Genomic DNA, 24583 nt, shown 5'->3' on the forward strand with positions numbered 1-24583 from the left:
GGGCAATATCCATCTATAATCATCTAGAAAGGAATAATTTGATTGGGGATAGTCCACATGGTTTTGTGAAGGGTGGGTCGTGCCTCACAAACCTTATGTGTTCTTTGAGAAGGTGACCAAACAGGTGGATGAGGGTAAAGTCACTGATACAGTGTGTCAGGATTTCAAAAAAGTGTATGCTAAGGTTCCCCACAGTAGGCTATTTCAGAAAATACAGTAGCATGGGATTGAGGGGGATTTAGCAGTCTGGATCAGAAATTGGCTAGCTGAAAGAAGACAAAGGGTGGTGGTTGATGGGAAATATTCATCCTGGAATTCAGTTATTAGTGGTGTACCACAAGGATCTGTTTTGGGGCCACTGCCCTTTGTCATTTTTATAAATGGCCTGGATGAGGGCGTAGAAGGTTGGATTAGTAAATTTGCAGATGACACCAAGGTCAGTGGAGTTGTGGACAGTGCTGAAGGATATTGCAGGTTACAGAAGGACATAGATAAGCTGCAGAGCTGGGCTGACTAATGCAGAAAAGTGTGAGGTGATTCACTTTGGAAGGAGCAATAGAAATAGAGAGTACTGGGCTAATGATAAGATTCTTGGTAGTGTAGATGAGCAGAGAGATCTTTGGGCAACACAGTGGCTCACAGCAGCAAAGACCCAGGTTAGATTCCTGACTCCTGTCTGTGTGGAGTTTTGCACATTCTCCCCATGTCTGCATGGGTTTCTTCCAGGTGCTCCCACTGCCCAAAGATGTGCAAGTTAGGTGAACTGGCCATTCTAAATTGCCAGTAGTGTTAGGTGCATTATTCAGGGGTAATGAAGGAGAATGGGTCTGGGTCAGTTACTCTTCGGACGGTCGGGATGGACTTGTTGGGCCAAACTGCCTGTTTCCACACTGTAGGGAATCTAATCTCGGTGTCCATGTGGATAGATCCCTGAAGGTTGCCACCCAGGTTAATAAGGTTGTTAAGAAGGCGTACGGTGTGTTAGCATTTCATGATTGTACAGCGGACCTCAATCCCTCAAAACTCAGGTACGGCTGCACTTGGGAGTTTTGCTTTCAGTTCTGGTCACCGCATTGTAGGAAGGATGTGGAAAGCTTTGGAAAGGATTCAGAGGGGATTTACCAGGATGTTGCCTGGTAAATAGAAAGGTTTGAACATAGTACAGTACAGGCCCTTTGGCCCACAATGTTGTGCCAAGCATTTATCTTAATCTAAGATCAACCTAACCTACACACCCCTCAATTTACTGCTGTTCATGTGCCTGTCCAGCATTTGCTTAAATGTTCCTAATGTCTTTGACTCTACTACTAATGACACCAATCTTGATGTCATCCCTCAGATGGAAAGAGAACTGGCTGGGCAACAGGATACAGATAATAGTCGTGGAAGGGAGTTTCTCAAAATGGAGACCTGTGACTGGTGGTGTTCCATAAGGAGCCATGCTGGGACCACTGTTGTTTTATATTGTATATGATTTGGAGGAAGGTATCAGTTGTCTGATTAGCAAGTTTGCAGATGAGTAGCAGATAGTGAAGGGGACTGTAGGAGAATACAGCTGAATACAGATAGATTGGTGAGATGGGCAGAGAAATGGCAGATAGAGTTCAATCGGGGCAAATGTGAGGCAATGCATTTTGGAATTCAAGACCGAACTATACATTAAATGAAAAATCCTTTACAATTGATGTACAGAGAGATCTTGGTGTTCAGGTCCATCATTCCCAGAAGGTGGCAACGCAGGTCAGTAGAGTGGTCAAGAAGGCATACGGCAGTTTTCCTTCATCGGACGGAGTATAGAGTACAAAAGATCATGTTATCTTTTGTCATGTTAGGTCTGGTCATGTTACAGTTGTACAGGACTTTGGTTCAGTCACATTTTGAATACTGCATACAGTTCTGGTTGCCACATTACTAAAAGAATGTGGCTACTTTGGAGAGGGTGCAGAGGAAGTTCACCAGGATTTTGCTTAGTATGAAGGGTGCTAGCTATGAAGAAAGGTTGAATACATTAGGATAATTTTCATTAGCAAGATGGAGGTTGAGGGGGGGAACCTGAGTGAGGTCTACAAAATCATGAGAGGTATAGACAGGGTGGATAGCAAGAAGCTTTCTCCCCCACAGTGGAGGACTCAATTACTAGGGGTCACGAGTTCAAAGTGAGGGGGGAACGGATTAGATAAGCGTGGAAAGTTCCTTATGCAGAGGTTGGTGTGGGTCTGGAATGTGTTGCCAGTGGAGGTGGTAGAAGCAGGAATGATAGCGCCATTTAAGATGTATCTCGACAGATACATGAATGGGCAGGGAGAAAAGGGATACAGATCTTTAGAAAATAGGCGATAGGTTTAGATAGAGGATCTGGATCAGCGCAGGCTTGGAGAGCTGAAGGGCCTGTTCCTGTGCTGTAATTTTCTTTGTTTATTTGAAATCACAAGCTTTTGCAGCACTGCTCCAGTGACTTCACCTGACGAAGAAGCAGCGCTCTGAAAGGTTGTAGTTTCCTGCTAAACTAGAACCTGGTGTTGTTTGACCTCTGACTTTGCCCACACCAGTCCAACACTGGCATCTCCATTTTGTGATTAGCTATGGTAAAAAAAAACTGATCCTTGCAGAACCCAACTAGACACAGGCTGCCACTCAGAAAATGAGTTGTTTATGCCTATTCCTTGTTTCCTGTTTACCAAATAGTTCCCTATAATTGACAGTACATTACCCCATCCGATGCACTTTACTTTTACATGCTACTCAACATGGGACCTTATCTAAAGCCTTGAGAGCCCCAGTAAACACCATCCACTGGTTGCCTCATTTAAATCATTAATACATATTGAGTAGCTGGGGTTCAAGCACCGACCTAATTAGTCACTCACTGACTGCCACTCAGAAAATTATCGGTTTATTCCTACTGTTTCCTATCTGTCAGCCAGTTCTGGTTACACCACATTTAGGGTAATGCATACACTTCTGGATGCCTTATTACATAAAGGTTTAGAGCACTGGGAGAAGTGTTAAAATTTATTTGAAGTATTTCAAAATGCATTGCCATAGCCATTAGGAAAGTATATATAGAATTGGTCTCTTTCCTTTTGGAAAAAAAGGCCAAGTGGTGATCTAATAAAAGGCTTTAAAGCTGTGGGGAAGTGCAAAACTTCAGGCCATTATTATAGGACACCCAGCAATAAGAAATTCTGAAGAAACCTCTTCACCCAGAAAGTAGTGAGAACATAGAATCTGAATAGCAAAGATGCACTTAACTAAATTCTCCTTAAATAGACCTGGAAGAAAAGAATAGGAGAGGGTCATGAAGAGAGTAAATAGGGTGGGGAAGCCCAGAACTAGAGGGCATAGGTTTAGGGTGAGAGGGGGAAGATATAAAAGAGACCTTAGGGGCAACATTTTCACACAGAGGGTGGTATGCGTCTGGAATGAGCTGCCAGAGGAAGTGGTGGCGGCTGGTAGAATTCCAGCATTTAAAAAGCATCTGGATAGATATACAAAAAGGAAGGGTTTGGAGGGATATGGGCCGGGTGCTGGCAAGTGGGACTAGATTGGGTTGGGATATCTGGTCGGCATGGACGGGTTGGACCGAAGGGTCTGTTTCCATGCTGTACATCTCTATGACTAGGAGGATATCAAAGTAAATAGAGTGGCAGGAGGCTGAAGTGGAACATTAATGCTGTCAAATGCCTCTTAGATCAAATGGGCTGCTCCTGTGCTGGAAACTGTGCGGTCTGTTGCTGCTCACCATTCTGGTAGCCGAGACTGTAAATTAAAATGAGCTTGGCAGGATTTTTGAGTAATGCAGATGTGCAGCGGCAAAATACAAGATGCGACTCTACTGTAAGAGTGAAGCAAGCCATCCAAATGCAGCCAACAAAGCTCCAGCAGCAGTCATCCATCCTGAAGTTATGCTCATAAATGTTGGAAAGGCACATATAGAACAAAGCACGTGGGTGCAATAACAGGCCATTTAGCCCTTTGAGTTGTGATTTCAACTTCATTTTCCTGTCTGCCCACATAGCAGTTTATTCCTTTGGCCATCAAAAATTTACCGAACGCAGCCTGGAATAATTTCATACAGCCAGCCTCCAGTGGGCTGCCTGACAAATAGGATGTATAAAAAAAAAACGGCAGTGAATAGATGGCTCAAGGGGAGAAGAATTAGTACTGATTTTACAGACTGAGTGATGCCTAAAATTCTATAGTTAATTTCTGATTAAAGCAGAGGATATACACCCTTTCTGACTGCCAGATCCCTCCACTCTTATTGATGCCACCTCACTGCAGAAGGATTCCAGACCTGTGTTATTTCCTGTGTGGTGATTTCTATCGCATGCTCCTCCTCACTACTGTCATCCAGTGTTGGCCGGTTCAGATACTTGTCATGTAAACCAGCCAGCTCCTTCATCTTCTGTTTTATTCTGGTGATGTCAAACTGAATCTGAAAGAAGAAAAAGAATTAAAAACACATACTAAAATCTTAATCGGATGGATTTTGACAGATACACTGATTTGATCCTCAGGTTGCGATCTATGACCTCGTTCTGAAACAGCCCTTACTGACATCCCAAATTATGACCCAAGTGAATATAACGCAGGTAAAAGATCCTTACCTAGACTCCTCAATCTGCTGACAATCTTTTGACACATTAGTTTCAACATCCCCCTCCAATACCTCTCCACTGCTTCCTAGCTGAGTGAAACTGCCTTCACCTTGATCCGTTCTTATTGAGCCAGTTACAGATGACAACTCACTTCTCTTCCAGTTCCTGTACTATTATCTCTGGTGTCCCCCGATATCACATCTACATGTTGGCTCTCAGCATCATACAAAGACACACCATGTTCCAAGTTTACACTGACAATACCCAGCTCTACCTCATCACCATCTCTCTCGAGCTCTGCATTGTCTCTTATTTCTCATACTACTTGTCTGACTTCCAACACTACACAAACAGAAACACTTGCTGATTAAGCATTATGGAAAGGTTAAAGCCATTGAAGCTTTCGGCTTCTGCCATCAGCTATGCTCCCACCCCTAATTTGAACCAGATTGATTATATGTTTATGTTCGATTTTACCCTGAACTCAGCTTCTGACTGCTTTTCATCCCTAGAACTGTCTATTTCACCCAGACTGATATCCTCCCCTTTTTCTGCCTCTGCCCACTTGCCTCATGTGTTTTGTTCCCTGTGAGCATAACTTTCTGAATGCATCTCATTATCCACTCGGGGATCCCGCAGCCTTCATGTCTCCCAGCATTTTCTGCTTGTGTCTCCGAACGCTCTGCTGGCTGGCCTCTCTTTATCCATATTATGTAAGCTTCAAATCATCCAACACCGTACTGCCAGGATTCTGGCTCACAACACCTCCCATTTCTTTAATCATCCCTCTACTCACTGACCTCACTATTTCTACAAACATCTCGCATTTAAAAAAAAAATCTTACCCCTGCATTCAAATTTCTCCATTCCACTCCAATTCAGCAACGTCCACCAGCCCCATGTCTCTTGGAGAACTCTGTTCCTTCAGTTCGGCCCTCTCACCTTCTTTTTCAACCACAGTACCACTGGCAGCTGGGACTTCACCTGCCTAGGACTAAATACTGGAAATCTCAAAATTCTCCACTACTGCATCTCCAGTTCCTTTAAGCTGTTCCCCAAAACCTGCTATATTGACCAAGTTTGCAGTTCCTTGTCTACATATCTCCTTATATGACTTGGAATTAACTTTTACTTTACAGGATGCCTATGATACACCTAGTTTACAATGTTGAAGGTAATATATAATATATTGTTGCTATTGGTCACAGCAAGTCATATAGAATGCAACCCCAAGCAACGGTTAGTTACAGAGAATCTCCCCATTTCTTACCACCACAAAGACCCAGACTCTGATTGCGGGAAGCCTCACTTTTATCCATCTATCTGCCAGAATTTGATTTTAGGGAGCTTGTGCCAGAAAAACCTACCCCCAAGATCCACACCTGATGATAGGGATGCCTGTTCTATCTGGTCATCATCTAGAAGCTCAACTCTTACCATCAAACACTTACTGACTGAAGGGACTCTTGGACAATCCCCAACCATTACATGTACAACATCCTTAATACCGATCTAACTTCCACAGTGAAATTGGGAAGTCCCCAACATCCCCTGTACAGACTATTACCCAGAAATGTGCTAGCCACTTACCTGCTCCACTCCATCCACCCACTTTGGAGGCAGTTTCTTAGTTACACCAATGGCAGCTTCTGGATCCAGGCTGATCCCAGACACCAATGCCATACGATCATCAGCTATCTGTCAACAAGACAAACAACAGTCAATATACTCCTTCTACATAGCAATCCAACATCATCTTCTAGTTGCACATCTCCAGATACTGAGGAGGAATAGAAGAACGTCACCAGACTAGTGATCCAGATCACCAAGCTGATATTCTGGAAAACTTAGGTTCGAATCCCACCAAGGCAGATGATGAAATCTGAATTCACTAAATGGTCTGGAATTAAAAACTAATGGCAATCATGCTTTGTCGATTGTCATAAAACCCATCTGGCTTACTAATGCCCTTTGGGAAGGAAAGCTGCTGTTCTTCACTGGTCTCGCCTGTATTTGACTCCAGACCAATAGCAATGGGTCATAAAGGACAGCGTTATTAGACTAGATATTTGATAGGTAGTGAGGGAAAAGCAAATTGACCATATGTTCACAAGTCTACTTGTCACAGACAGGTCTGCTTATGACAGTATTGGTAGAAGTGAGGCCAACATCTTGCCACTGTGGAGATGATGCCCTTTCTTCATATTGAGGATGGGTCTAGATTAGAATAGTGCTGGAAAAGCACAACAGGTCAGGCATCATCCGAAGAGCAGGAAAATCAGCATTTCGGGCATAAGCCCTTCATCAGGAATGAAGGCAGGGAGCCTCTGGGGTGGAGAGATGAATAGGAGGAAGGTGGGGCTGGGGAGAAGCTAGCTGAGAGTACAATAGGTGGATAGAGGTGGGGACGAAGAGGATAGGTCAGAAAGGAGGGTGGAGCAGAAGAGCTTCAGTGCAGCGGAGATGACCTGGTTCATATTGAGGATGCCATCCATCAGGTTCTATGGCATTATCACTGCCATAAATGGGACAAACTTTGAATAGATCTAGCAACTCAAGAGGTGCCATGGGCGATTAGCAGCAGCATTATATTCAGCCACAATCTGTAACCTCAGAGCCAGACACATCCCTCACTTTACCATGACCAACAAGCCAGGAAATCAAACATGGCTGAATAAGGAGTGCAGGAGGCTGTATAAAAATGAGGCATCAACCTGCTGAAGCTAGGACACAGGACTCGGAGTGCCACACAGCATGCAACATGGGTATGCAATCCCAAAACCAATGGATCAGATTAGGTCTGCCACATCTAGATATGAACGGTGGTAAAAAAATTACCTGACTGAAGGAGGAGACAACTCCACAAACATCCCCATGCTCAATATTTTTTTTTGCATGGGGTGGAGTGGCAGCACATCAGTGCAGAAGATAAAACTTGAGCACTTACAATAACCTTCTGCCAGAAGTGCTGAGTGGATGATCCATTTCAGCCTACTCCAGAGGTCCCCAACATCACAAATATCAGTCTTCAACTAATTTGACGCACTCCATATGTGAGCTAGCATTGAAAACTGCAAAGGCTGTAAACCCTCCCAACAATCCTGTAGAAACACCAAACTTCTGTGCTCTAGAACTTGCTGCACCCTAGGCAAGCTGTTCCAGTACACTGACATCTAACTGGCAATGTGGAAAATTGCCTACGTATGTCCTGTGCACAAAAAAGCAGGACAAATCCTACCTGGTCAGCTACTGTCTTATCAATTTACTCTCCAACATCACCAAAGTCATGAAAGGAATCACCAATAGTGCTAGCCAGTAGCAGGTGATACTCCGTTTGGGTTCTGCCAGGGCCATTCAGCTCCTGACCTCATTACAGCCTTAGTTCAAACATGGGCAGAATTCCAGGGTAAGAGTGACTGCCCTTGACATCAATGAATGCATGTGGCAGCAAGCAGCCCAAACAAAACTGGAGTAATGGCAATCTCACGACTAGTTGGAGTCATATCTGGCACTTAGGAAGACAGTTGTGATTGTTGGTCAGTCATCATTAGGTAAGAACTGGGGATGTTCACCAATGATTGCTCAAAGTTCAGCACATTTGTGACTCCTCAGATACTGAAGCAGTCCATGTTGAAACGCAACAAGATCTAGACATTATCCAGGTTTGGGCTGAGAAGCGGTAGGTAACACTTGCGCCATTTAAGTGTAAGACAATGACTATCCCCACAAGAGAATCTAAGCATCACCCTTTGATGTTCAATGGCATTACCATCACTAAATCCCTATTAACAATACTCTGGGAGTTACAATTCACCAAAAATTGAACTCTGCTAGCTATATAAATACAGTGGCTGCAACAGCAGGTCAGAGGCTAGGAATTCTGCATACCTTGCCTCCTGCTTCCCCAAAGCCAGTTCACAATCAACAAGGCATATCTCAGGAGGGGACAGAATACTCTCCAGTTGTCTGGATGGGTGCAGCTCTAACAACATACAGGATAAAGGTAAAAACTACCGACTTGACACTGACTTTTTTTTACAAACCCACTGACTCCCACAGCTACCTGGATTACACCTCTTCCCACCCTACCTCTTGCAAAAATGCCATTCCATATTCCCAATTCCTCCGCCTCTGCCGTATCTGCTCAGAGGACCAGTTCCACCACAGAACACACCAGATGGCCACCTTCCTTAGAGACTGCAATTTCCCTTCCCACGTGGTTAAAGATGCCCTCCAACGCATCTCGTCCACATCCCGCACCTCCGCCCTCAGACCCCACCCCTCCAACCATAACAAGGACAGAACGACCGTGGTGCTCACCTTCCACCCTACCAACCTTCGTATAAACCAAATCATCCACCAACATTTCCGCCACCTCCAAAAAGACCCCACCACCAGGGATATATTTCCCTCCCCACCCCTTTCCGCCTCCCGCAAAGACCGTACCTCCATGACTACCTACAACCCACCCTCCCGTCCTGGCACCTTCCCCTGCCACCGCAGGAACTGCAAAACCTGCACCCACACCTCCTCCCTCACCTCCAACCAAGGCCCTAAAGGAGCCTTCCACATCCAAAGTTTTACCTGCACATCCACTAATATCATTTATTGTATCCGTTGCTCCCGATGCGGTCTCCTCTACATTGGGGAGACTGGGCGCCTCTTAGCAGAGCGCTTTAGGGAACATCTCCGGGACTCCCGCACCAATCAACCACGCCGACCTGTGGCCCAACATTTCAACTCCCCTTCCCACTCTGCTGAGGACATAGAGGTCCTGGGCCTCCTTCACCACCAGATGCCTGGAGGAAGAACGCCTCATCTTCCGCCTCGGAACACTTCAGCCCCAGGGCATCAATATGGACTTCAACAGTTTCCTCATTTCCCCTTCCCCCACCTCACCCTAGTTCCAAACTTCCAGCTCAGCACTGTCCCCATGACTTGTCCGGACTTGTCCTACCTGCCTATCTCCTTTTCCACCTATCCACTCCACCCTCCTCCCTGACTTATCACCTTCATCCCCTCCCCCACTCACCTATTGTACTCCATGCTACTTTCTCCCTACCTCCACCCTCCTCTAGCTTATCTCTCCACGCTTCAGGCTCCCTGCCTTTATTCCTGAAGGGCTTTTGCCTGAAACGTCGATTTTGCTGTTCCTCGGATGCTGCCTGAACTGCTGTGCTCTTCCAGCACCACTAATCCAAAATCTGGTTTCCAGCATCTGCCGTCATTATTTTTACCTAACATACAGGATAAAGCAACACATCTAACAACTTCAACATTCGGTTTCTCACTCGTGATGTGCAGATACAGTAGTGTGTAACATCTACAAGATGAACGACAGTAACTCAACAAAGCTCCTCTAACAACACCTTCAAAACCTGCTTTCTCAACCAGGTAGGAGAACAGGAGCAGCAGATACATGGGAACACCACCACTTGCAGGTTCCCCTCACCATCCTAACCTGGAAATACTTTGTTATTGCTTCAGTATCACTGGGTCAAAATCCCAGAATACCTCCTTAACAGAGATGTGGGTATTTCTACACCTTCTCCACAGCAATCTGGAATGGACAATAAATGCAGGCATAATCTGTCATACCCATATCCCAGGAGTGAATAAGAAAGTAGGGGCACCACGCCATGTCAAATTGTTAATCAAGTCCTTTAATTTAAGGACCTAAAGCTGTTGCACAAAAAATGCTAAACTATGTAGTTTTCCCCACATACAGAATAGCTACTTTGTTTCTCATTTTAATGTTGGCTGATACAGTCCCTACTTTCATAGGCTTTGAAGGGGGAAACAGAAAATACTGGATGCACAGTAAATCTGGAACCAGGACAATGATTCAGGCTTCACTGGTCAGGCAATTTCTGCTACAACATTTCAACTGCGCTAGCTCAAAGAAAGGTTTCTGCTACACCCCCAAAACCCACACAATGTGAACTTGCCCAATTGAAGACAGTGACACCCTGGTTAGCAGACAGCTTGGTTAACGGCACACTCAAAGTTACACCATTATACCTGGTGGAGAGAATGGAGCGTTGTTCCACAACTTCTCTCCAACCATATCTGAATACAGTAAGCAATCACACCAAGTACATTCCCCACACCTCTAGAATAATGATGCTGAAGGCGTTGATCAGAAAAATAGATTAAACAGAACTACACCCAGTACTCCAAGTGTGGACAGGCCAGCAGGGATGAAATCGCCAGTCAATCGATCCAGTGAAATATCCCAGCATTCCCTGACACAGTGAATTAAGAGTCCACCACCACCTCATGGTTTTCATTCAAAGACTCAGACTGCCCCTGCCAATTTATGGTCTTTTGCTGTCTCATCTACTGTGCCGGTTGCTTTCGATGTGGTCTCCTCTACATTGGGAAATAGGACGCCAACTCGCAGAATATTTCAGAGAACATCTCGGGGACACATGAACCAAATAATCCCACTGCCCTGGGGCCAATCACCTCAAATCCCCCTCCGATCCACTAAGGACATAAGAGTGCTGGGCCTCCTCCAACACCAAATCCTAGCTATCTGAAGCCCAGAGGAAGAATGCCTCCTCTCCCATCTTGAGAATCCATCCACACAGCATCAACATCGATTTCACCAGTTTGCTCGTCTCCCCTCCCCCCACCATATCCCAGATCCAACCCTCCAACTTGGCACCGCCCTCCTGAACTTTCCCACCTGTCCATCTTCCTTCCCACCTACCTGCTTCAACCTATCACCATCACCCCCACCCCACCTACATCTACCTATCGTCTTTCCAGCTCCTTCCCCCCAGCCCCACTCCCATCCTCCTATAACTCTCAGCCCCCTTTCCCCTCCCTCCCCTCACCCCCAACTCCTCCCACACCCACCCCGCCCTACACACACATTCCTGATAAAGGGCTTATGCCTGGAACATCGATTCTCCTGCCCCTCTGATACCACCTGACTGGCTACGCTTTTCCAGTGCCATACTTTTCGACTTTTACTGTCTATGCTGCTCAAGCCCTGAAGAAGGGCTCATGCCTGAAACATCGATTTCCCTGCTCCTTGGATGCTGCCTGACCTGCTGCGCTTTTCCAGCAACACATTTTCAGCTATGCTGCTCAAGCACCTTGCTGACCCCACAAGGCAAAATCAAGGGTCCAATCAAATATTTGTGATATACAATGCAGTACAGAAGGCAGCCACTGCACAATGAGGCTACTCTAATGAAGCAGCCAGCAGCAAACAGGTTATACTCAAGGCCATGCCACACAAAATGTAAACCAAAAAAAGAAATACGAAAAAGACTGATAGAATTTCAGGAAAGATGCAAGCATGGGAAGAATGTACACTGTTGGTTGTAGCAGCCAGACACCTCTCACTATAGATTCAGGATCAGTTCCTGCAGATTGGAGGGTGGCTAATGTTGTCCCACTTTTTATGAAAGGAGGGAGAGAGAAAACAGGGAATTATAGACCAGTTAGTCTGACTTCAGTGGTGGGAAAGATGCAGGAGTCAATTATAAAGGATGAAATTACAACACATCTGGATAGCAGTAACAGGATAGGTCAGAGTCAGAGTCAGCTTGGATTTATGAAGGGGAAACCATGCTTGACTAATCTTCTGGAATTTTTTGAGAACGTAACTCTGAAGATGGACAAGGGAGATCCAGTGGATGTAGTGTACCTGGACTTTTAGAAAGCTTTTGATAAAGTCCCACATAGGAGGTTAGTGAGCAAACTTAGGGTGCATGGTATTAGAGGCAAAATACGGACATGGATTGAAAATTGGTTGGCTGACAGGAAACAAAGTAGTGATAAACGGCTCCATTTCGGAATGGCAGGCGGTGACCAGTGGGGTACCGTAGGGATCAGTGCTGGGACCGCAGCTTTTTACAATACACATTAATGATTTAGATGAAGGTATTAAAAGTAATATTAGCAGATTTGTTGATGATACATAGCTGGGTGGCAGGGTGAAATGTGAGGAGGATGTTAGGAGATTACAGGGTGACCTGGACAGACTAGGTGAGTGGAAAGGTGCATGGCAGATGCAGTTTAATGCAGTTTAATGTGGATAAATGTGTAGTTATCCACTTTGGTGGCAAGAACAGGAAGGCAGATTACTACCTAAATGGAATCAATTTAGGTAAAGGGGCAGTACAACGAGACCTAGGTGTTCTTGTACATCAGTCAATGAAGGTAAGCATGCAGGTACAGCAAGCAATGAAGAAGGCTAATAGCATGCTGGCCTTCATAAAAAGAGGCATTGAGTATAGAAGCAATGAGGTCCTTCTGCAGCTGTACAGGGCCCTGGTGAGACCACACCTGGAATACTGTGTGTAGGTTTGGTCTCCAAATTTGAGGAAAGACATTCTGGCTATTGAGGGAGTGCAGAGTAGGTTCATGAGGTCAATTCCCGAAATGGCAGGACTGTCTTGAAAGATTGGCGTGACCGGGCTTGTATACCCTTGAGTTTAGAAAGCTTGGGGGGATCTGATTGAGATGTATAAGATTACTAAAGGATCGGACACTCTGGAGGCAGGAAGCATGTTTTCGCTGATGGGTGAGTCCCAAACCAAAGGACACAGTTTAAAAATAAGGGATAGGCCACTTAGAACAGAGTTGAGGAGAAACTTCTTCACCCAGAGAGTGGTGGGTGTATGGAATGCTCTGCCCCAGAGGGCAGTGGAGGTCCAGTCTCTGGATACTTTCAAGAAAGAGTTGGATAGAGCTCTTAAGGATTGTGGAATCAAGGGTTATGGGGATAAGGCAGGAACAGGATACTGATTGAGGATGATCAGCCATGATCACAATGAATGATGGTGCTGGCTCGAAGGGCAGAATGGCCTACTGCTGCACCTATTGTCTAATAACAAACCCGGGCCAGGGATATCTGGAAACATTATCAAATAGGAGATCCTTGAAGTTGCTGATCAAGGAGAGAGAAATGACGACTAAGAGAGAAACTCATAGAAGGGGATGCTCCCACTGACTGGCCTCTAACGGAGCAGACAGAGCTAGGGCGAGTGGTTAATCAAAGTCAGGGGGAGAGGATACAGCTGGCGTGGCAGAAGATCACGAGAAAAGACTGCAAGACCACAAACTGACAGAAATAAGGACAAAGCTATGAAACCTATCTTGCTGAGGGCTGGGCTACTTGCGTAACTGAGCAAGAGCAGGATAAAGAATGTGTGGGATTAGATACCAGAGGCTCTGGCTGCAGAATTCTGCAATGAATAAAACAGGACTACATTCAATGGGTAAGAACCGCTGAGTGCACACGCTTAGGTCTCAACTCAGCATGACAAACTTGGGCAGTGTCTTTTTTGTTCACTCGTGGGACATGGGTATCTCTATCCGGCTGGCATTTTATTGCCTAGAACTAGCCACTACCAGTCTACATGCTGTAGTTGACCCACAATGCCCCTAGTGAGGGTATCTCAGAATTCTGACCAAACAGAGAAGGAACAGCGATATATTTCCAACTCAGGATGGGGAATAGCTTGCAGGGGAACTTGTAGATGATGGTTCCCATGTATGCATCTGCTGCCACAGTCCATTTGGGTGGATGTGGTCATGGGTTTGGAAGGATCTGTCTAAGGATCTTTAGTGAATTTCTGCAGTGTATCTTGTAGCTAGTATATACTGCTGCTACTGAGCGTCAGTTTCTAAGTGGACAAGTGATTTGATTCAAAATAATACTAACTCAGGAGCAAACAACACAATGGGGGCATGTCAAATATTTCAGTACACTCTTCTAAACCATGTTATAGGGTATAAGACCGCACTGGGCACCCTCTGCTGTCAAACACAGTAAACTGTCGATCCTCCAGAGAATCTTCATTTGATATTTTAAATGTGAGATTGCAATGTTTTATATCAAAGATGATTAATGATAGAAGAGGGAGTATTGAAACAAAGTAAAGACTTGCAGTCATTTAAAAATTCCTGTTAAGGGTGAATTCTCAACACAAGATTAAATTGGGCCTTAGCACCAAAACGTTCGCCCATTTGTAGTTTACAAATGATAAATTGGACAGTACCTCATCCAACTCCTGCAGCGATTGGCAGCATCCATCAGACCCCAGCCAACCAGGGAGACCAGAACAGAGGAAACAGACACAAGTGGTCAGATCAGACAGTAAGTAAAAAACACATAACAGATTGTAAGTTAACAGAAAGCAACATCCCCAGTAAGGACTATAACCATGCGTCAGTGCAGTTACACCAAGTTCACTGGCCAAAAGCAGCCAGCTCAGTTTATCTGCAGGAAACAAAATTAAACTGCATGACAACATTAATTCCAGGATGTTTCATTATAATGCAGAGAAGGGTGGAAGGAGCACTCCTCATGACGGTAGATTAGTTAATCTATGCAATTGATAAATGTGGTTGGCGGGACGGGGCAGGGCAGGGCAGGGGTTACTGAGCCAGTGTAAACTAGGTGAATTCACCTGGAGAATAAAACCTGCAATAACATTATAATAATTAATCACTGCACTTTAACCTAAAAAGCTCCACACAGAGAGGCTCACCAGCACCAATAGCATCTGATGCTTGTCAAAGACTTGTATTGAGATCACAACTTATCACATCTCTCCGAAACATCACAAGTGCTCCACCAATACTGAATAACATTCCAGGTGCACTATCATATGGGCAAACATAGGTAGGAGCCAACTGGCAAACAGTGAGATTCCACATGCAGCACCACATAAATGACACATTAAATCAATTCTTTGATGTTCTTGGTTGAGAGGGGCATGCCAGCCTTAATAACCCCCATTCTTCCTCCATTGCTCAGTTTCGCAGCTGATCTGAAAAACAGAAACCACGAGGACAGCACTCCCTCTGCACTGTAGTAGCAGACTAGCTTAAATGTTGAACTGAACATTAAATGGTCAAGAGTTTTATTAAGTTTTCCCAAACAGACAGGGTTTCTGGTTAAGATTGTCTAACACTGCACAAAGAACTAAACCATCTTTGTCAGAACGTAAATGTGGAGTTTGCACGTTCTCCCCGTGTCTGTGTGGGTTTCCTCCGGGTGCTCTGGTTTCCTCCCACAGTCCAAAGATGTGCAGGTCAGGTGAATTGGCCATGCTAAATTGCCTGTAGTGTTAGATAAGGGGTAAATGTAGGGGTACGGGTGGGTTGCGCTTCAACGGGTCGGTGTGGACTTGTTGGGCCGAAGGGCCTGTTTCCACACTGTAAGTAAGCTAATCTAAATCTAATTTCTCCAAATGTAAACTCTTAGGCAACAGCTTCCTCACCTTGGTTCCCCTACAGACATCCTACTTCACACTCTAAACCTGACCATTACATATTCCTCTAGAAGTCCTGCAATCCAGTGGGTATTGTCCCTGCCTCTGAACCTGAAACTCCAGATTCAAATCCAACAGCACCAACTATTTCCAGTTAATCACAGCATAGAACTCTCTACATTGCCTCAAATGTACCTCAGACCAATCTTCGCTGGATCCCACCCCCACCATCATCCTGCTTCTTACACTCAGCAACTGATGATCTCTCTGAATGAAGTAACCAACTCAGGCAGCTTGGACTAAGAAGCCATATCCATTAGGAAATAGACAGAGACAATCCCAAACATCTATAGTATTGGATCTGGAAGAGACTTTCAATTCATTAATCATTCCTAAATCCAGCACCAACACACATACCAGGAGAAAGTGAGGACTGCAGATGCTGGAGATCAGAGTCGTGAGAGTGGTGCTGGAAAAGCACAGCAGGTCAGGCAGCATCCGAGGAGTAGGAGAATCGACATTTCTGGCACAAGCCCTTCATCATTCCCAATGAAGGGTTTATGCCCGAAACATCAATTCTCCTGCTCCTCGGATGCTGCCTGAGTTGCTGTGCTTTTCCAGCATCACACTCTTGACACCAACAAATATACTGCATAGTCTATGCTTGCATCTAAAACCATATGCTACAATGTACACTGAGGAAACCGCAGCACATTTACATTCCAAAATACTCCATGACTAAAGCCGACAAAGATTCACATATTCCTCAAGGTACAGGTGAATCCCAGCTCCAACATACTTGTGGACAAACAGGAATACCGTGCTCACTTCCAGACTTCTCAACAGCTATTAGAGTAGTAGCAGGAATCAAAGGCTTCAGTAATGAAGTGAGATTAAAGATGCTGAAGGCTTAACAACCAAAAAAGCACTGGCAATCTGTAAATATATCCTTCGACATTCAGTTTAATCTTAAAATGGATAATATTAATGGGGGATTGACAAAGGTATTTAAAATCATGAAGAGTCTCAATAAAAGTGGTAGGCAGAAAATGTTTCCAGTAGCAGTCTCCACAGGTCACAGATTTACTGTCAATTGGGAATTAAAAGGAACAAACATGACAATACTGAAAATAAATTAGTGGTATTTCTAAACTGGATTTTTAAAAAAATTCATTCACAGAATGTGGAGTTCGGTCAGAGTTTATTGTCCATCTCTGATTATCTAGAGGACACTGTCTGAGTTGGTGGAGGTGAATTCAATAGTAGATTGGAAAAGAGAATTGTTTAAAAACAGGAAGTGGAATATTTGCAAGGCAGAGATGTGGGAGTGATTAGAGAGATCCTTCAGCAAGCCCTCACAGCTGTGCTGAGTTGAATGGCTTCTTCTGTACCAAATCATTCTCAAATTTTGTATTCCACAATGCAGCAATTAAACTCCAGCATCAATACATAAACACAAGAATGTAGGATAAGCCGCAAGGTACAGTTATACAACCCACAAACAATTCATGCAGCATGCTTGATACCATACATTGATTAAACCCCAGCATTAATTATAACTCATGTTAAATCATTCCCCATTAATTTTAAACCAGAAAAAATGTATTTAAAAGCATGATTAATATTGCAGGCATTAACGAGAAAAAAGTAGCAAGAATAAATTGCTTCCTTGAAACTCTTCCAACATATTTTACTTTTTTTTGAATAACTTTTGGAGAGGTTAACAGCAAACTGGGCTGGCACCAAGACTTTACAGCACCTCATCAGATCAGAAGGGACTCACTAAATAATCATTGAGGAATTAAATACCGCAGAACTTCTCTTCCAAATGTCTTACCAAATGTAGATTTCCTAGTTCTATTGCTCTGACATTCATTGACACTCCACAATTTTTTGTCAGGTTAGCATGATTACTGATGGATTTTTATTTTACAGTAGATTTACAGGGCAGGAATTGAACGCAGCAGGAGGATTTTGCAGGTCATGGGCAGGATAGCGAGGGCATGGGCCAAGGTCCGAGTAAAGAATCAAATATGTAGGTCAAATATAAAAGAAAATGCTGGAAAAAATATCAGGTTATTTAATGGTCATTTAAGCGGGCATTGGACAAGTATATGGAAGTTATTGGGCTAGTGTAGGTTAGGTAGGCTTCGGTCGGTGCAACATCGAGGGCCGAAGGGCCTGTACTGCGCTGTATTTTTTCTATGTTCTATGTTAGGCAGCACTTTTGGAGAAAGCATTAACATTTCAGGTCTGAGCTTTTTCCAGCATGTTGTGTTTTTAATTCAGTTTTTTCTGTCAAGGTTATAGGTAAATGTTCTGGTCAGGAGCTAGGTTCTAATCCTGATCTCAAATGCTACCATGACATGTTCTCAGAAGACAGAATAATACGGATATGATTTCACTATTAATATTGTGATAAAAACTGTTTATTGGCAGACATTACTGTGCTATATGTGGTTCTTCTGTCACTGTCAGCTACAAGCCAGCCTTTAACAATTAAAACTCTTGCATTAATTAGCATACCATTAAGTACAGAACATCCATTAATTGACAGCATCAACCTCTTATACTCAAAAAGAGGTCACCTTGAGAGATCGGTTCTCAGCTTTGGTCAGAATAGTTCTCCTTTTAACTCAAAATGCTTGGACATGTAGGAAGTTGAATTACATCATTCCTTCAGTGACCAATTCATAACCTGCAGAGAAAGATAAAGGCTCTTTTCTTCCAGAATAAATTGGTTTGCTCCCTGGCTTCTTGCAAAGTCTGGGCAGAAAAAGCTATAGTTTAGTAACCAGCAAGGCTCAGATGGTCCCAGATTTCTCCTCCCTGATACACCCAATATTGATTAAGACTACTGTCCAACAGAGATGCGTTTGAGATCAGTGCACTGGGCTAGAGGTGAAGACATCAGTAAAATATCAGCCAGTCCATGTGTCAATATTTATCAATATTCAACTAATGTCACTGAAATAAATTATCCAGCCAACAGCGTATTGCTGTTTGTGGGAGCTTGCTGTGCTAATTTGGCTGACATATTTCCTACAATGCAACAATGACTACACTTCACTTCAAAAGTGTTTCATTAGCTGCGTAGCACTTTGGGATATCCTGAAGTGATAAAACCCATGACTACCTTGGGTTAAATCCAGCTGCTGGGATGACCCAGTAAACTAAGCAATCCTCAAATCAAAGAGGAAATGGGACCCTGGTGCAGATGCAGAAAAGGATTTACTAAAATTTGTGGGCGGCACGGTGGCACAGTGGTTAGCACTGCTGCCTCACAGCGCCAGAGACCCGGGTTCAATTCCCGCCTCAGGCGACTGACTGTGTGGAGTTTGCACGTTCTCCCCGTGTCTGCGTGGGTTTCCTCCGGGTGCTCCGGTTTCCTCCCACACTCCAAAGATGTGCAGGTCAGGTGAATTGGCCATGCTAAATTGCCCGTAGTGTTAGGTAAGGGGTAGATGTAGATGTAGGGGTATGGGTGGGTTACGCTTCGGCGGGGCGGTGTGGACTTGTTGGGCCGAAGGGCCTGTTTCCACACTGTAAGTAATCTAATCTAATCTAAAAATGATGCCAGAACTGAGAGTTTATACACATCATGAAAACCTGAACAAATAGGGGCAATTTTCTCAAAGAAAGAGCAGGTGTAGTCTTCAGAATTACATACTGAGAGGATAAATAGAGAGGAGATACTTCTGCTTGCAAGCAAGACCAATACCAAGGGCCAGAGGAATCATTCATAATGAGTTTAGTATAATTCATAAGAAACATCTTCAGGTGAAGAGTGGTTTGAAGATGGAACTTACCACCATTGGGAATGGCTAAGGTGAATAGAACAGATGTACTGAAGGTGAAGCTAAATAAACATCTCCTCTCCCCTACACCTCATCCCAGATCCAACCCTCCAACCCTCTTGAACTGTCCCACCTGTCCATCTTCCTTCCCACCTATCTCCTCCTCACTCCTCTCCGACCTATCACCATCACCCCCCCACCTGCATCTACTTATCGCCTTCCCAGCTACCTTTCCCCCAGCCCCATCCCCGTTCTATTTGTCTCTCAGTCCCCTTTCTCCACTCACACCAACCCCCACCCCACATTCCTGATGAAGGGCATATACCTGAAACAACCTAAAAATAGGAAAAGACAGCTTAGACCCTAACATCTTCTTATTTTAAAGGCAAGTGCCAGATGTTGCATTCCAGACGTAATTCCTTTGGGTCAAACTACCAGTTTTTATTCATACACTATAATTAAAATACAAAAGCAAAATTAGAATAACAACAGTATTGGAAAACTTAATAGAATAATAGATTATTTAACTACTAAACAGTACCTGTCCCGATATAGTAACAGCTCATTAATCACACCCTTTGCTGACGTAAATTGAGTAAAATAGATTGTCTCAAATGCAATTCTAGCAGCAGTAAGAGAACCCCAATTTTTAACAGTGAGAGAAAGGGAGGAAAAACAGCTTCTCCCTACAGTTTCAAGACCCCAGCAACTGCTACTGAAGGCTAAAACTAAAAAAAATTCTAGTTCTGTGCAAACTTGATGCCACCCATTCAGGCTGTTTCTATTGTTCCAACTTGTTAAAAACCCCCAAGACCTCACAAGCTGTTTACTTTAAAGGCTTTGAGCAGACTGCTTGCCATCTCTGTCACAACCTTTCTTCATAAAAAAAAACCAAGACAAAATATATCTCTTAAAGCTGTAGTATCACCATATTATACACATGAATTCTTTCAATTCTAAACCTGAAGAGCTTATGCCTGAATCATAAACTCTCCTGCTCCTTGGATGCTGCCTGAACTGCTGTGCCTTTTCCAGCGCCACACTTTTTGACTACAAAATAAGTTTTAAAATCTTAATTTACTGTTTGATTTAATTTTTCAAATATAAACTTTGTGAGATAATTTTAGATATTAAAGCCACCAAGATGTCCTGTTGCACTTTTGATGTCTGGCATATTGTTACGATAATATTCCAGAATCTATTTACTGAAGTCCCAAATAATGAATTGAAACATACAAGATTCTGAAGGAGCTTGATATGCAAATGTTGAGATGACGTTACCACTAGGGAAGGAATCTCGAACTAAGGGACATAGTTGCAAAATAAGGATACGTGCATTTAAAACTGAGGTACAAATAAATTTATTCTCCTGAGTAGTAAAGAGTTGTGGAAAATAGAACACAAAGTATTCAAACAGGAGGTACATAAATGTTTAGAATAGAGGAGTTGATGGCTATGAGGAGCTGGCATGAGGCGTGGGGCAGAAGTGTCATGATTATGTTATGGTGGGACAGGCATAAGGGGCTATAGATCTTATTCCTGCTCCCACTTCTTTTGTTCTGTACTCCCAGCAAATGTAGTTACTTGCAAATTGTCCCGCATAGAAGATAGTCTCTACCTTATACAGCATGTATGGACTTGAGTGAAAAAGCATTCTGCTGCTTCTACAAGTTATGGGTTCCAAGTAAAGGAAAATGTACATTTTGCAGTTTTGTTCAAACTTGAATCATAAGCTATTCATTACATCATTATTAATGTAGAATTAAACCATTAAACATATATGCTTTCAAAATAAAAGCCCAAATCAAAACTCTACACACCAAGGGGTCATATTTGTAAGGTGAAAGGCAGGATGTTAAGGAGAGATTTGAGGAATTTTCTTTCACCTGGAAGATGGTGAGGATCTGATATAGCTCACCCTGGGAGGGTAATCAAGGTGGGAAACATCACAAACATTACAAAGAATTTGGATGAGCACATCCAGCCATCATAAGCGTCATGTCAATTGCTCGATTTGGATCTGGGGAATGAGATGGATCAAGTAGCAGGAGACTTTAGCTATGGAGAAAGACAGGAAGCAATTCGGTGGAAAAATAATTAATTGGAAGAAGAACACCTCAATGGAGTGAGAATGAATCTGAAACAAAAAGGTTGACACGCAAAACCGTGTAACAAATGGTTGTCTGGAAAGAGATGTTACAGTCACAGTCCATTTCCACAAGGGGAGAATGCAGCACAAATAAAGTCAGAGTTCTCAGATAATAAAATAAATAACTAGTAAGACGAACCAGGAAAAGGGTGTGGGGTGTTGTGGTCAAGTCACTGGACTGAAAAACAGAACCCTGGGGACATGAGTTTGAATCCCACCATGCTAGATGGTATGATTTGAAATTAATTAAAATTTGGAATAAAAGCAAGACTAATGGCAACCAGATAATGTTGATTAATATTGATTAACTACATTTGCTGGATGTACATAATGTGGGACTATGTTGATAGTTGCAAAAGAACCATCTGGTTTATTAACATCCTTAGCAAGACAGTTGATTCTTAACTATCCTCTGGACAATTAGGAATTAACAATAAATGCTGACCTAGCAAGCAATACCCATGAACAAATAAAATGCATATCACACATCATATGGATAATACAACCAAGAATCAGGTTGAAGGTTCATAGTAAACAGAAGAGACTGGAGAACACAAGACAACACAATATTAACATGACACTACTACCATGTTTTCATAAGCATTCGCCTTCTGCTACTTGACCCACTTTTGTAAAATGCTATAATACAGGCTTAGTAGCAAAGTCAAAGTAAAAGGGTCAGCATGTGCACAAAGTTTGCTTTGTGACAGAAAACAGTTGTGGGAAATGATTGTTTTCTAGACTGGATGAAGTGAGGTTGCCAAATAAAATTTGAGAGTATAATGAATCATGAGCAGAATAAATCAAGTGGACGTGAATGGTGGAATACACTGGTATGCAGCAAATGATATTTAATGCAGAAAAGAGAAATACATCTCATATGAATAACAAGAGGCAGTGTAACAAAAAAAAATTCCAGATATGGTGTTGGACCTGGGTTTATACGCACGAATCATTGCTGGTGGAATGTAGTGAAACAGAGCAGACAGAGCCTTGCGTTTTATAAGTAAAAGCATAGAGTCTAAAAGCAAGGATGTTCCAGTAAATCTTTATAACAATTTAGGATCAGCCTCAACTGGAGTATTAACTACAACATCAGGCATTGCACTTTAGCTAGAATGTGCAGAAAAGATTTAAAAGCACGTTAGCAAGGATGAGGCACTTCAGTTACGCGGGTAAATTGAAGAAGTTGCCACTGTTTTCCTTGAAGAGAAGATGGAGAAATTTGGTTCAAAATCATGAAAGGCCTGGACACAGCTGTTGGGAAAACCTGTTCCGATTGGCAGGAAGTTGGAAAGCCAGTGGAAACTGATTTTAGGCGAATGACAACAGAAATCACAGGTGACAGGAGGAAACTTCTCTTCAGGAACCAGACGGTCAGGATCTGGAAGGTGCCACCTGAGATTGTAGTGGAGGCAAAAGCAGTCGTGGTTATATGAGGGAAATCGGATGATTATCGGGTGAAGAAATATGGGGCTAACAGGACTGAGTGAGTTGCTCATGGGGTGACCTGGCCTCTTTCTCTGTGACTATTCAGCGGTTTAAGGAATCGAATGGCCCTTAGAGTGATATTCTGTATAATAAAGTTAGTTTTATACTACACAGCATGTACAAATTATACAGAATATTCCACATCTGTATCGTCTATAATAACCTGTGCGTGCTATACATCCACACTGTGGTCTGGAGGGTTATTGCTAGACTCTGTATCAATGGGTCATGTTGCCCATGGCCCCGGCCCCGGTGCCGGGCCTGGTGCCCGCCCGGCTTGCTGCTCCCTTCTCCCGGCTGACAGACTAACACGGGGACGGGGACTGGCACTCACCGCAGCGCTGCCGCTGCCGCTGACGCCGCCGCCTCGGCCCAGGGCCAAGGACAGGACCTGTCCCGGCTTTGTACTCACTTGCTCGGCCAGCAACTGCCGGCTCTGGGCCGCTCGGTTCCGCATCAGCACATAGGCATCGGTCAGGCTGCGGGTAGCCATAGCTGCTGCTACTCCCCGCTCACCGGCCCCTCAATCCCTCAACCCGGGGGAAGAGAGAATCTACAGCATCCGGGGAAGGGGATGACTGTAGCACCCGGAAACCACAACCGACAGGGAGGTGGGTCCGTCCGCCTAAAGATACCGACTCAACCTGGTCGAAAGGTTCCGGATGTGTGTGTGTCCTGTGAGGAGAGCCACTTGCTTATAGACTTGGTATACAGGCCTCAGGCTCATTCTCTGTGGTGTACTGATCAAATTCTCAACAATGTCTCGTGAAAACACAACTGCCCAGTCAAATTAAGCCTCACTAGCCACATTTCTTTCAGCAGGTATGCTTGAAATTCTTTTCCCTCTTCATTCATGGGATGAGGGTGCCACTGGCCAGGCCATCATTTATTGCCCATCCCTAGTTGCCCAGAGAGTAATTAAGAAGCATTCACATTGCTGTGGGTGGAGAGTTACATGTAGACCAAACCAGGTAAGGATTGTCGTTTCCTTCTGTAAAGGAAATGTGAGAACTAGATGGTTTTTTTCCATTAATCAGCAGTGTCATTATTAGAATCTTAATTCTAGATTTTTTTTATTTGAATTCAAATTCCATCATCTGTGATGGTGGGATTTAAACCCAGGTCCTAGAATATTATATGGGTCTCTGGGTTAACTGTCCAGCACTAATACCACTCGGTTATTGCCTCCCCAAGTGTGCATTTCATAGGCATGAAGGTTCTGCTGCATTCTCATCCCCAAACCTCATGATCGTGGACCTTTCAGAAATGCAATGAGAATAGTCATAATTGTAATGTGCTGTCTGT

General features: G+C 43.8%; 1 protein-coding gene across 2 annotated transcripts in view; it reads right to left on the reverse strand.

Annotated features, from left to right (window-relative positions):
- The window catches only part of stx16 (syntaxin 16), a 49727-nt gene extending 25862 nt beyond the window's left edge, over positions 1-23865 (reverse strand). Inside the window, exons 1-3 of one of the 2 annotated variants that reach the window (XM_072556843.1) lie at positions 23691-23865; positions 6192-6299; positions 4298-4438 (exon numbers count right to left, since the gene is read on the reverse strand). In XM_072556843.1, coding sequence (XP_072412944.1) covers positions 4298-4438; positions 6192-6299; positions 23691-23771 — 330 coding nt within the window. In that variant the 5' untranslated portion in view covers positions 23772-23865. The other variant, XM_072556844.1, reaches the window with a different exon arrangement.
- Between the last annotated feature and the right edge of the window lie 718 nt (positions 23866-24583).

The sequence above is a fragment of the Chiloscyllium punctatum genome, chromosome 37 (genome assembly GCF_047496795.1).
Source record: "Chiloscyllium punctatum isolate Juve2018m chromosome 37, sChiPun1.3, whole genome shotgun sequence".
Classification (NCBI taxonomy): Eukaryota; Metazoa; Chordata; class Chondrichthyes; order Orectolobiformes; family Hemiscylliidae; genus Chiloscyllium; species Chiloscyllium punctatum.